Here is a 15,117-nt window from a genome sequence, read left to right on the forward strand (position 1 = left end):
AACGCCGTCATCTTCAGAACTTCAGATACAACTACTGTTAAGAGGAAAACATGCTTGTTTTTTTAACAAGAGAAAAACACATTCAGGACATATTTACAGCTGCATGAGGGACTCAGCAGAGTCGGAGCTGAAGAAGACTCATTCAAACATCCCTCAGCGCAGTTTTCTAACTACTGTTACTGAATCAACACAAACGCAGAGCAGTGAGACAGCGAGCGTTTCACTCAAAGTCTCTGTTGACCAGGACCAGCGGGGCCACCAGCGTCCACACATAGAGGCCGATACAGATCCAGCTGGACGAGATCTTCACCCACACAGACGGCCACTTGCTGGTCATGGCCTCATAAGTGGAGTCAGGGCTGCAGAGAGACACACACACACACACACACAATCATTATACTCTGGCACCGTCGGTCTGCCCACAAACACACAAAAAAGAATTAGAATGAAAGAGCATCCGGTGAATGACCTGAGAGCTCAGACCTCACACCAAACTGACAGCAACTACTTCCTTTCCCTCATCTGCAGTTGGACCGCGCAACGCTGGTCGGCTGCCGTTATATTTGAGCCTGAATCTTCCATCTGTCTGCTGGCTGGGTGAGGACACATCTCCATGAAGTTCTTCTGTTTTCACTGCCTAAAGGCCTGCTGCTCATATGGTGCTGCACTGACGATGCATTCACTGACCGATGGGAAATTGGATTTTTAAACTTTGACTGGTAGGAAATAAAATAAAAGAACCCAGATGTCACATTCCCTTGTTGGAATATAAAACTTGAAACATATGATTATCAGCTTGTTTATTTCTTCAGTTAAGTGTCCGATGATGAGATTTGATGTTAAAGTCCAAACAAAGAGCAAGAAGAAGAGTTCCAACTTGTGATGTAACGTGAAGGCAGCATGATTTAAGCTGAAGTTAGCTGGAGATGCAGAGGGAGGAGCTCCGTTTCCCTGAGACCTGAATGGCTCACTGAATGTCACCTTTTCAGAGACATGGGACCCACAACAAAATGTCACACTTGGGTTTTCTGAGTTGGCATGCTGACCTTTTCTCTTAAATTTACTTCTTTAGGTTTCCTATAGCTTCCCCATTTCCACACATTGCTGCCACCCAAAGGTCTGTTGGAGTCATTGAACACAATCTTTTACTCCAAAGAGTCCGAGCTCTGTTGAGCCATGTATTCCTTTAACTCTCAGCAGAGATGATTTCATGAGATTCTTCATCAATGAAATTGTTTCTATCAGAGAGAAGATTAATGGAATCCTTCCCATTATTATCACTGATGTATCATCAAGTAGAGCAGCTTTAGAAGTATCTTTAGAACCTGATTTGTATTTAGACAGCTTCTGTCCAGTTGATCTCTCTGAGCTTCATCAATACTTCCATATTGGATTTGATCAATCGGTCTTTGTTGACAGGATATGTACCTCAGACTTTTAAGGTTGCTGTAATTAAACCTTTACTTAAAAAACCTACTCTTGATTCAGAGAAGTTGGCTAATTATCGACCTATATCCAATCTCCCTTTTTTGTCTAAAGTTCTTGAAAAAATAGTTGCAGTTCAACTTTGTGATCATTTACATAGAAATAATCTGTTTGAAGAGTTTCAGTCAGGATTCAGAGTGCATCATAGCACAGAAACAGCACTGGTGAAAGTTACCAATGATCTCCTCTTAGCCTCTGATAGCGGACTTGTTTCTTGTCCTGTTGGATCTCAGTGCTGCATTTGATACGATCGATCACAGCATTCTGTTACAGAGACTTGAACATGTTATTGGGATTAAAGGAACTGCATTAGGCTGGTTTAAGTCATATTTATGACTATACTACCTGCCACATTCACCCATTTACTCACCCACCCATACAGGATACCACAGTGAACTGTTCTACACATTCATCAGCAGATAATCTGGCATTCGGGTTAGGGTTAACCCTCTTACCCAAAGACACTTTGACATGTGGGAGAGGAGAAGCCGGGAGTAAAACCACCGACCTTCTGATTGGCAGGCGACTGCTTTTCGTTCTACAGCCACCAGATAGCAGGAAGAATGTAGAGGAGAGCCTACCTGTACCAGTTGGTGAGGGTCATCATGATATAGAGCGATGCCAGGAACAGCATGAAGTGGAAGAAAGAGTAAGAGTATGTGACGCCATCCTTCTCATTGTCCACAGCTCTGTTGACAGCACTGCCCTCTTCAAAGCTGTCGGTGTGAGGCCCGTCCTCGATCAGAGCCGATTCGTCAGTGGTCAAAGTCAGTTTGTTGACCTGGGCGTTGGAGGAATTACGGACACTGACGAACAAACAGGTGACAGAAGAGTCAGTTTAAACATGAGCTGCAGTAGCCTGGAAGGCCAGATCGAACAGCTGCTGACTCAAGGAGACCCTCACCTCGAGTAGAGGACACACATGAGAAAAAGAATCAATCCCACAATCCCTTGGGCATCCCACCACTGAACCACATGGTCCTGACCAGCAGGACTGGTGCTGTTCATCCCGATAATACCCAGAAGGCTTGGATTACATTTCCTGTCTGAAACAGAAAAGAGTCAAAGTCATCCCAGGTCACTGTGAGGTGTGTGCACATGACACATGATACAAAGAGCTTAATGGAACGGCTCCATCTACTTGAATGCTCCTGCAAAGGCTTCTGTCCCAACTGGGTCCCTCCGTTGGTCCCAGGATTGTCGTCTAGCAGCTCCTACACCACGCCTAAGACAATCCAAACTCTGTTCATGTGTCGTCCCACGATGGTGGAATGACCTACCGAGCGCTACCAGAACAGGGGCGTCCCTGTCTATCTTCAAGAAGCTCCTGAAAACCCAGCTCTTCAGAGAGCATCTCCTATCCCAGCACTTACCTTGTACTTCCCTCCCCCCTCTATCTCTGCACTTTATCTTTCTGCACTTCCTTCTCTGCCTGCACCCTATCTCTACTCTGTCCCCTCTGACAGAGTCGGACTCCTGGGTTCCTTCTATGGAGCTTATTGTTAGCTTTTTATAAAGCTGTTATATCTTCATTTGTAAGTGGCTTTGGATAAAAGCGTCTGATAAATACAGAAACAGAAACAGCTAGAAGCCATGTGCACAGGTCACTGTTGCAGCAGCAGTCTGAGGAATCTGGACAGCTGGTAAAACACATGTCTACAGATTGTTCTTTTCTCACACACACATCCTCAGAGCTGCCCAGAGACCAGCCTGTGTGTGTGATCTGTGCCTGGACCTTCCTCAGAGTGAACAGCACATGTACTGCTTACAGTCTGAATGCAGAGAGCTTCATGTTTACTCACCAGGCTCATTGGTCATGGCAGACCAGGTCAGGTACATGGTGTACAGGGTAACCAGGGAGGACTGCAACAGGCCCGACCTGGGCTGGGACTCCTTCACACAGAGGAAACAGCATCAGTTGAACAGTATAGCTCCTGTCTATCATATGACCCACTTCTAACCATTTGTACAGTCAGCTCAGGCTTTTCCTCAACATTCCTCCATGTATAAAGCAAAGATTCTGCATAAAGTCAAATCCTATCAGCAGCTAAATCCTGCTGAAAGGTGAGTGTCAAAGAGTGCTGTGGACCTGGATCTGTGGCAGGATGGACATGACAGAGGCTGCGATGCAGAGGAGCAGGTTGATGCTGATGAAGACCTTGTTCTCGGTGCAGCCATCAGAGTGGGTGTAGTACACATAGAACAGGATCAGAGCCACCAGAGACAGCAAGTAGTTGACTGCAGTGACCGAGAGCAGAGCTGCGAAGACACAACACAGCTGCTTCATATGTGAACTTCATCAGTATTTAAAACACCGTTTAAAAGTAAACATCTGGATACATCTGGAAGCAGGCCTGGGGTCCATTTACAGCTGATGAAGAGGTGGCTCTGGCTGGTAACAGCTCACTTCTGTGTGTTACCAGATGAGAGAAAATGTTTGTTGCGTCTGTTATTTCTGTTCAACTATTTTCTAATGAGGAAAATGTACTAAATACATTGGAATAAAAACTGATGTTTTTTAAGAGCCAAAGTATTCTTCTTGTCCGCAGCAGCGGTCCTAACAGGACTACCCGCTGTTTGTATCCATCACAGGACATGGAACACAGAGCTGTGGAGCACATCTTCATCACTTCATACCTGCATACCAGCAGCGAGAGTTGCCCTCCTCCATCTTCTCCACCCAGGACTCGTTCCAGGAATGAGCAAAGTCGATGAGTAAGACCAGCTGGATGAGAATGAAGCAGAAAGCTCCGGCCATCCCAACGTAGAACCACACTGTGGACAGAGAGCTTCACTTTACACCTGCACACAGCTGACAGCATCAGGATGGAGACGCGTCTACACACAGGTGGTGTTCTCTGCTCTAAAATGTGGGCTTTACATGACTCCACAAATGATTCGTTTTTAGCCACGTGCCAGTCTGCGACATCAGCAAAGAAACCGATAACCTCCTGTGTGATGGGAGGGGGGTGCTCAGCTCAGATCCTGCACCAGCAGCCTGGAGCTTTCTGCAGAAATATTCACCGTCTATCCTGAACACTGGACTGAATTTATTCAATATTCTTGTCGGCCACACGGTGTTCATAACCACAGGCCGCTTCCAGCGCCTTGGAACCTACGCAGTGGGACCCTATACAGCATGGTACCCTATACGGCATGGGACCCTATACGGCATGGTACCCTATACGGCATGGTACCCTATACGGCATGGGACCCTATACGGCATGGTACCCTATACGGCATGGGACCCTATACGGCATGGGACCCTACACGGCATGGGACCCTACACGGCATGGGACCCTACACGGCATGGGACCCTACACGGCATGGGACCCTACACGGCATGGGACCCTACACGGCATGGGACCCTATACGGCATGGGACCCTACACGGCATGGGACCCTACACGGCATGGGACCCTACACGGCATGGTACCCTACACGGCATGGGACCCTACACGGCATGGGACCCTACACGGCATGGGACCCTACACGGCATGGGACCCTACACGGCATGGTACCCTACACGGCATGGGACCCTACACGGCATGGGACCCTACACGGCATGGGACCCTATACGGCATGGTACCCTATACGGCATGGGACCCTATACGGCATGGGACCCTATACGGCATGGGACCCTACACGGCATGGGACCCTACACGGCATGGTACCCTACACGGCATGGGACCCTACACGGCATGGGACCCTACACGGCATGGGACCCTATACGGCATGGGACCCTATACGGCATGGGACCCTACACGGCATGGGACCCTACACGGCATGGGACCCTACACGGCATGGGACCCTACACGGCATGGGACCCTACACGGCATGGTACCCTACACGGCATGGGACCCTACACGGCATGGGACCCTACACGGCATGGGACCCTATACGGCATGGGACCCTACACGGCATGGGACCCTACACGGCATGGTACCCTACACGGCATGGGACCCTACACGGCATGGGACCCTACACGGCATGGGACCCTACACGGCATGGGACCCTACACGGCATGGGACCCTACACGGCATGGGACCCTATACGGCATGGTACCCTATACGGCATGGGACCCTACACGGCATGGGACCCTATACGGCATGGGACCCTATACGGCATGGGACCCTATACGGCATGGTACCTTTCTGCTGCAGTGATGTTCGATGAACTTTGAGCTAAATGACTAAGAAGTACATAATGACGTGCAAAAGGTTTGTCACAGGATGTTTCAGGTGTGGCACCGTTAATGTCTGAAATGAAAATGCGTGTTCAAATGAGTTTTAGTCCTGACTTCCCAATTTTAAAGAAGGTTAAGAAATATTTTTCAGTTTCTGTCGACTCAGAGGTAAAACTATCTGTGCACTGATGAGACATATGCAGACAGCAGAGACTTTCCTGTACGAAAGAACTGTTAAAAAGGTGATGATACAACAGCAGGAAGAATATACGTAGAAAAAAGGATGTAGAGCCAAGGTCAAAGTCCAGTGATATAAAACTGAAGGCTCATATTTGCACAGATTTGTCGTTTTTCTGAAAAACACTAAAATCTGCAATGATATCACATGCAGGATAATGTGTGTGTGCTGATTTAAGAGCTGGGTGGGATTACTTTGAGAGGAAACTGAATAGTTACCAGTAGTGAAAGGTCCCTCAGAGATGAAAAATGATCCAATAGTGATGGCAGTAGCTGCAACAAACTTGAAGAACCAAAACCTGAAACAAATAAAAGTGGTCAGTTATCCATGTGCTGATCACAGCTCCAGGTCAGTCCGATCAGTTGCATCATCATCATCATCATCTCCGTGTTTCACACGTCTCTGACAACAGTCCCGTCTCTGGACTGACAGACCGCCCACAGACCTGAGGCCGGTGACCACAACTCGTCCATCCAGATGCTCCACAGTGGTTGTCCACAGGGCTGTGTGCCGAGCTCATGCACGCATACGCCTGTACTTCCACCCATCCCTGTGATACCGTACTAACATCTGCAGATGACACCACCTCCATGGGGCTGATAACTGAGGATGGGGCTCAGCCTACAGGAAGGAGGTGCAGTGGCTGGCAGAGTGGTGTGATAGGAACCATCTGTCTCCCAACACAAAAAACAAAGGAAGGGGTCACGGCTTTTAGGAGCCCCCCCCCCTTCAAGTTCCAGGGGACTCATCTCAGAGGATCTCTCTCGGTCAGTCAGTACAGCTGCCCTCATTAAGAAGGCCCAGCAACGCTTCCACTTCTTCACGGTCCTTAAATCAACTCGTGACTTTCTACCACACCATGGTCAAGAGTGTGCTGGTGGATGCCACCTCTGAATGGTGTGCTGGCTGCTCAGTGGCTGACAGGAAGAGACTGCGGAGGGTGATAAGGACTCCAGAAAAGGTGACTGGTTGTCCACTTCCCTCCCTGGAAGCCATAGCAAGCTCCCAGTGCCTCTCAGCATGTGGCCCTCTGGTAGGAGGTACAGGCTCATTAAGAGCAAAACCAATAAAGGGCGGGAGTGAGAGAGACGGACGCCGCACACACACTACATACACAGCGGGGAAATTAAAAAGAAAGGAAAGTGACATGAGTGCAGAAGATAATGCGGCCGGAGGCGGTCCAGAGTCTGATTTGGTGCCTAAACATAAATCATCCTCGGTTATTTGGAGGTACTTTGGATTTAAAAGGACGATGGAAACCAGAGCGAGGTGTTGTGCAGGGCATGCTTCACCACCTGAAACAACACCATCGTGTGCTGCACGAAGAGTGTACTGCAATGAGAGAAACAGCAGGGACTCCTCAGTCATCCCAAAAGAAGCCCAGACAAACTTTGTTTGCTGGTGCGTTCAGCAGCGTCACAGCGTACGAGTCGACCTAGTAAAGACATTACAGAAGCTATAACCTACCACACTGCAAAAGACACGGTACCCGTGTCTCAAAATAGGGCTTTAAAAAATGGTTTGGACACTGGACAGGCGTTCTAAAACACCATCCCCAACACATTTTAACCAAGTGGCCAATCCAAAACTCTATAATGAGTGTAAAATTAATGCTGAATCCGTGAAATCCATCATTTCTTACCTGTGGTTTTCAAACCCGTAGTCTTAGCGCATCGAGATATCTGGCATGACTATAGAGATATGAAGTTTTGTCCATATCGTTCAGCCCTATTACAGATGTTGCTTGATAACAATTTCGTTGTTCAGGTGACTGCACACTGACAATAAAGACAATCTTTATCTTGAGTTTAAACATGCCAGGAAATTCATTCATTTTCTCACGACTAATTGTAGAATGCAGACCACAGCAGGTCCAGTTTCTTAAATACATACGGTAAAGGTGAAGCCTTTCAATTGGATGTGGGCAAATGCAGGTAAAACTCCAGTAAAGTGTGAGTGCAGACATGAGGTGCAGGATGGCGAGGAACAGTGGCTCACCCATTGTGCAGCGCAGCTCGAGGGTCCTGGCTGCTCTTTACTTTGATCATGAGCAGAGAGAATAGCAGGAAGAACATGGCCATCCCAAAACAGACACGGTACACAGCCTTGTAGCCAACCAGCACATCGCAGTTCACATGACCCTCCAAACCAGGAATAGAACCGGTGCCACCCTCACAGAAACCTGGAATCTACAAGAGAACACAAAGTAGGATGCTGCACCACGATACACACAAAATATTAACATTAGTGAATATAAAATTCCATAGTTTTAAACAACAGCTACAGAATAAAGCAAACACATGTGCAAACACATCTGCACCATCCGCTATCAGATTATTCTGATGACATCACCACCACCAAATCCTTCTGTGGTGGGCTGACTGGAGCGAAGGCCTCAACACCTATCTGAAGAAAAGCCTTTCATGCATACATTTCCTTATATAACATGTATTACTTGTAGATAAATTTCATCTTTATGCAGAGACATATTTTCTCCAGGTCTGAGATCTGAGGAGACGTGTCTGGCGCCAGGGGGCTGACATGCTGAGAAGCATCATCTTATGTGTCAAACTATAAGTGGTTCTGATGTGGGGCAACCTCCCTATAAGAACCTTTCTGTTGTAAAAGTGAGTCAGATTCCACCCCATATTTAATCACCCCCCTTTCCCGGAGCAGAGAAGCTGACTGAGGCGGCTCACAGATCAGCTGAGCACAACCTTCCTGATGAGATGGCTGCTGATGGATGATGTCAGAATGTGGCAGGTGACAGAACTCAGACCCATCAGGCTTTAATCTCCCATTAGAGTCATTTTCACCTCAGCCACGTTTAATGCAATCTAGCTTTTATCTCTACTTTCCATAACCTCTTCACTGCAAAAGTCCCATGTGGCAACACACTGAAGGCATTCAAAGTTCAGGGCAGGGCAAACTGCATTCTTTACCTTCTTGAGCTGCTCCTCCATGCCAGGCATCAACATGATACAGGCCACAGCCACCCCGAGCAGCAGGAAGCAGGCGTAGATGAGGCGCGTCACCGTGGAGTTGTTCCCGCTGGGGCAGCACCGGCACAGCAGACAGGGGGCGCTGCCGCACAGACACGGGATCTGCGTAAACAAGCCGGAATTAGCCGAGGCGTCAGCCAGGGACAGATACTGCTGAAGCTGTTGTGTAACAGTCTGCTCCAGCTCATGTGGAGCAACCTGAGGAGATATGCGAGATGTGTTTACGTTCCCCCGCGCGCTGGGGCGTGCGCAGCTCAGTGTTTACGGTGGTCACATCAAACTATGACCCACTTTGAAACGACGCGTCGCATCTTGTAGTTAAAAACAGCAGCTGCTGGACCAGCTGTGGTGCGCGTGTGTGAGAAAGAGAAACAGAGAAATGGTTTTCAAATAAGATGGAGCCTTCAGTTTCTCCTCTCGCTGCTACATGTTGTCTGTCTGCGTCATCTTGTCTTTCTGTAACTGCGCAGTCATGACAGCGTCACAAAGAACCACAGCTAATGGCGGCGGCAGCGACACTGACCGCTGTCAGGTTAACAAAGCGCTTCTTACCCAACTGGCCATGGAGCACAATCCGAGGACAGCTCCCATGATGGCTGTTTATTCTTCTCTGGTGTGGTCAGACGGCTAATGTTTCCCAGAAGATGGATGAAGCCCTAAAGTCACTTCTTCTTCTACTATAACACTCTGTAGTAGAGATGAATCTGCTGCCCTCTACAGGATGACTGAGCTGCCGCTCGCTCTCTCTCTCTCTCTCTCTCTCCCTCAGAAATTATTCATCCTCCGTGGGGGAAATTTTGAAGAATGTATACAAATTTGCACATACATATATTCAGGGTGTGAATTGCCGGTGGGGATGGGGGGACCCCCCCTCTGGTTTACAGTCCTACCCTCTGCTGAAATACCCTCATCATTACATCTTAATTATTAACAACCAAAATACAAAGAGTCCGTGATCATTTTGATTGTGCTGTGATTTTGATCTACTGGGAACAAGTCAGAGGCGTTGCGCTCGCAGAAAGCAGTTTTATTTGAAAACCAACCAGATTTTCTTGCGTTTCACAAGTCCAAATTTGTGCCTGCGTCATCTGCGCCAAAGCAAAAGCTTAATCAAATGGAGAAAAAAATAGAAAGAATCCCGAGCAGCATATCGTCATATTTTACAGGACCACAACGAAAAATTCAGAGAAAAAATATAACAGAAGATGATACAAGATCTGACATTGCTGATCAGCGGGTGGACAGCAGCATCCCCCTGGCTGAGGAGAGCTCCCAGGCCCAGGAGAGCTCCCAGGCCCAGGAGAGCTCCCAGGTCCAGGAGAGCTCCCAGGCCCAGGAGAGCTCCCAGGCCCAGGAGAGCTCCCAGGCCCAGGAGAGCTCCCAGGTCCAGGAGAGCTCCCAGGCCCAGGAGAGCTCCCAGGCCCAGGAGAGCTCCCAGGCCCAGGAGAGCTCCCAGGCCCAGGAGAGCTCCCAGGCCAAGGAGAGCTCCCAGGCCCAGGAGAGCTCCCAGGCCCAGGAGAGCTCCCAGGCCCAGGAGAGCTCCCAGGCCCAGGAGAGCTCCCAGGCCCAGGAGAGCTCCCAGGCCCAGGAGAGCTCCCAGGCCCAGGAGAGCTCCCAGGCCCAGGAGAGCTCTTAGGCCGAGGAGAGCTCCCAGGCGGAGGGGCTGCATTGATCCGTCTTCGCTAAATGGCGAGAAGGTAGAGAGTGGCTTACTGTCACGAAAGACAGGTCAGTCCAGTGCACAGCCTGCTCTGAAATTAAAGATCTGGGACCCTATACTCAAGAGAGGCTCCACATCGACCCTGAATATTTGGCAAATTTAAAAACAATATTTTGAGAAAATATTTCTACAAATGCAGTGGTTAAGTTGACGTTCAAAATAGGCCTACCGCTTACGTTATGTAGCCTAAGTGTAAGGTTTATCTACACAAGAATCAACAGTTTTCATGTTTTCACACTGTTGTGTGGTAATCTTTTTGAATAAAATGTTTCTCAAAATTACCCCCCCGTTTTTTTTCACAAATTGCACCCGGGATATATTTAAAGATTGATCTGATTCCAATCAGGTTTGCTTTGACCAACTTGTGCAGCATTCTCCAGGAGCTCCAGAACAGCCCTTCTTGCACCACAGACCTGAAGAAGACCAAAAAAGTGGAGCACATCAGTCCAGCTCTGAAGTCTTTACACTGGCTGCCTGTCCATCAGAGGATAGACTTTAAAGTTCTGATGCTGGTCTATAAAGCTCTGAATGGTCAAGGACCAAAATACATCAGTGACCTCCTGACCCACTATGAACCTCCCAGACCCCTCAGGTCATCGGATCCGTTTTTTTATCAGTTCCCAGAGTCAAGACCAGACATGGAGAAGCTGCATTCAGCTGCTATGCTCCACATGTCTGGAACAAACTCCCAGAAAGCCTCAGATCAGCTGAAACACTCAGTATTTAAGTCCAGGTTGAAGACACATCTATTTTCAGCTGCATTTGAATAAACTTGAGTTTCAAAACGGAATCATGTTTTAACTATTGATTTTGACTATTGACTTTCATATATATAATTTTTTCTAATTTTATCTATTGTTCTTATTTCCTTCTTTTGTTTAAATTTTAAATCATGCTTTTTATTTCTTCTGTTTTAATGTCTCTGTGAAGCACTTTGAATCACCTTGTTGTTGAATTGTGCTATACAAATAAACTTGCCTTGCCTTGCCTATAGGTGCTGAAACTGAAGGCCTAAGCTTCTTTAAGAAGTACAGTCTGTTATGATTGTACTCTAATTAAGGGGTCGCATAACTCCATAGAGGTGTATCAGGGAAGCTGTGGGAACAAGTGGGGTTTGACATTTTTGTGACTGGAGAAGGGGTAAATAATGATGAGCATTATCCTCAGAAACAGCATGAACATCAGTATTTGCTTGTAAACCACCTTGCTCTTTTATCTCTTTTTTCAGGAAATTCTGTGATACAGTAGGAAAGCAACAAATATGACAAGAGTCATATGAGGAAGAATGAAAGAGATTAAAAAGGAATTTAGATATTTAGATGAGGAGAAGGCAGAGATGCTGATTCAAAGTTTTGTAAAAGTTTATATCTCTAATAATGTCAGTGAAGAAGGACGAAGGGGAACAGACGCTACAATGGTTTAGAATGAAGAACTACTGCAGGAGGAAGATAGCAATGATTCAATAAATGTACCTCTCACAAAGACAGAACCGTGTTCTAAATAAAAGTAAAGTTATAGATCATGCTAAATAATCTTAGTGGAACATAAAAACATATGTTATTAGATTTGTTTTATAAAATGTGGGAAAAGGGGAAGCTACCACAAATATGGAAGGAAGAGGTCGTAGTTCCATTTTATAAACCAGGAAAAGATTATACTAATCCAGGAAATTATAGCATTAACATCAAATGTGTGTAAGATTAAGGAGAGAATGATAAATGAAAGACTAACCTATTATGTAGAAAACAAAAGGTGTCAAAACGGTGTGTAAATGGTAAATGGTAAATGGACTTGTACTTGTATAGCGCTTTTCTAGTCTAGCTGACCACTCAAAGCGCTTCACTACATGCCGCATTCACCCCACTCACACACATTCATACAGCACGTCTTAGGATATAACTATGTGCTTTCTAAGCATTCACACACATTCATACCCCCAATGATACACTGGGGGAGCAATGTGGGGTTCAGTGTCTTGCCCAAGGACGCTTCGACATGTATCCTGGGGAAGCCAGAGTCGAACCACCGACCTTCCGATTGGTGGGCGACTGCTCTTCCTCCTGAGGGGGATGTGTGGCGCGGTGTTGAGGAAGGACCCGGATGCAGATATTCCAAAGAAAACTTGATGTATTCCACAGAAACTGTAACAAAAGGCGCGACTGTATGGGCTTAAATTTTTCTCAAAAATAACTGCAAATGCACAGAGGGTAATCTACAAATATGCCTGAAATTGCACGTGTTTTGCTATCAACAAATTTCCTTTTTGTAACTTGTGTGTTGATTTTTACAAATATACGTGTATTTGTAAATATATCATTTTCTATTTGTAAAACTGAAAATTCTGTTTGTGAATCGTGACTCAGCATTTGTGGATCATCAATCAGCTATTGAATTGGATTACATTATTTAAGTGCCTTGAGATGACACTTGTTGTAATTTGGCGCTATATAAGTAAAAACTGAATTAGAATTTTTTAGTAGGTCGTATCAACTCTACTACTTAAATATATATACCTTTTTTAATCCATAAGTCTTTCTTTAATCAGCTTGACTCGACTATCCAATCCTATATCTGGCAAGGCAGACACTCACGTCTTAATAAGAAATATTTCTAAAAATTAGGCAGGTGGCATGGCCCTTCCAAACTTTTTCTTTTTACTTGCTTTATTGCCTTTTGAAGTAATCTTTGTGGCCATGTCGGTGGAAAGTTGTAAAAATACAACAAACTTGCACTGATGTATAGACATGAAAAGACTTCAGGGCACAGTTTAATTGAAGACAGTAAGCGGCTAAACTACCACACATTTACTCAATGCCCCACACTGCTGATATGCTGGTTAAATTTAGTGCAGACTGCGCCCACTCAGTCATAGGCTGAAACAATCTTTTTAAACCTTCCGTTCAAGATGCTGCTTTTCTGGAATGGCACAGAAGTGGCATCAGACACTTTAGAGATCTGATTATAGATAATAACCTTGTATCAGCTGATCAGCTAACTACAAAGTGTAGTCTTTCTAAACCAGATTTCTTCAGGCTCTGTAATGGACTGGCAACCTGTCCAGGGTTAACTCTACTTCACACCCAATGGCTGGGGCAGCAGCTTTAACAGAGAAACCCAGACGTCCCTGTCCCCGGCCACTTCCTCCTGCTCTTCCAGGGGGACCCCGAGGCGTTCCCAGGCCAGCCGAGAGACATAGTCTCTCCAACGTGTCCTGTGTCTCCCCCGGGGTCTCCCCCCAGTGGGACGGGCCCGGAACACCTCACCAGGGAGGCATCCAGGGGGCATCCTAACCAGATGCCACCTCATCTGACTCCTCTCAATGCGGAGGAGCAGCGGTTCTACTCCGAGCCCCTCCCGGATGACTGAGCTTCTCACCCTATCTCTAAGGGAGGCCCAGACACCCTGCAGAGGAAGCCCATTTATCTCTGCTCTGATCAAGGTCTGCTCTTAAGGACTGTCTTGTGACAACAGACTGGGTCATGTTCAAGCAAGCAGCTCACAGACACTGTTTGCTCCTACATCCGTAAATGCACAGATAATGTGACCCACACAAAGACCATCATCACTCAAGCAAACAAGAAGCCATGGCTGACAGGGGCTGTCCATCCACTGCTGAAGGCCAGAGACAAAGCCTTGAAAGCCAGGGATAGAATTGGCCTGAGAACAGCGGGACTGACTACAAGCCCGCAGCACAGACCTGCGACGACAACATCTCTCTGCTGAACGACCTCAGCAGCTTCTTTGCATGGTTTGAAGCAACAAATAACACAAGCCCACAGAAAACTTCACAGAGGACGCTATCTGCTCTGCTCTCCAGCCAGCCCTACACCCACCTGGAAAAGGCAGACTCATATGTGAGAATGCTTTTCATAGACTTCAGTTCAGCTTTCAATACCATAGTCCCACAACAACTCATCTGTAAATTGGATCACCTGGGGCTCAACACTTCCCTTTGCAATTGGATACTGGACTTCCTCAGTGACAGACCGCAAGCAGTAAGAGTCAGCAACAACACCTCGAGCAGCATCAAGTTCAGCACAGGGGCCCCCTCAAGGCTGTATGCTCAGTCCCCTGCTCTTCACCCTGCTGACTCACAACTGCACACCAACCTATAGCACCAATCACATGGTGAAGTTTGCGGACGACACTACTCTGGTGGGTCTCATCACCAAGAATGATGAGTCCCACTACAGGAAGGAGGTCAACCTTTTGACGATGTGGTGCAGAGACAACAATCTCCTGCTGAACGTTAGCACAACAAAGGAGATTGTGGTTGACTTCAGGAAAAACCACACTGAACACCCGCCACTGACCATCAATGGTGCTGCTGTGGAGCGAGTGAGCAGCACCAAATTCCTGGGGGTGAGGACCTGTCCTGGGCCACCAACTCTGCATCACTGGCGAAGAAAGCCCAGAGGCCCCTTTATTTCCTCCGCAAGCTCAAGAGAGCGAAAGCTCCCATACCGAACACATTCTACCAAGGTACT

The 15,117-nt window shown here is 47.1% G+C and overlaps 1 protein-coding gene across 1 annotated transcript; it reads right to left on the reverse strand.

The window, feature by feature from the left end:
* Positions 1-54: 54 nt before the first annotated feature.
* Positions 55-9,590, reverse strand: serinc1 (serine incorporator 1). Its single transcript, XM_072362847.1, has 10 exons — positions 9,463-9,590; positions 8,851-9,012; positions 7,907-8,097; positions 6,127-6,206; positions 4,123-4,260; positions 3,575-3,744; positions 3,288-3,378; positions 2,390-2,531; positions 2,067-2,291; positions 55-359 (listed from the first exon to the last, which is right to left on the reverse strand). Exons 1-10 carry the CDS (start codon positions 9,499-9,501, stop codon positions 221-223), a joined length of 1,377 nt encoding a protein of 458 aa, XP_072218948.1. The 5' UTR covers positions 9,502-9,590; the 3' UTR covers positions 55-220.
* Between the last annotated feature and the right edge of the window lie 5,527 nt (positions 9,591-15,117).

The sequence above is a fragment of the Leuresthes tenuis genome, unplaced genomic scaffold (genome assembly GCF_036924035.1).
Source record: "Leuresthes tenuis unplaced genomic scaffold, fLeuTen1.0.hap1 SCAF_13, whole genome shotgun sequence".
Lineage (NCBI taxonomy): Eukaryota > Metazoa > Chordata > Actinopteri > Atheriniformes > Atherinopsidae > Leuresthes > Leuresthes tenuis.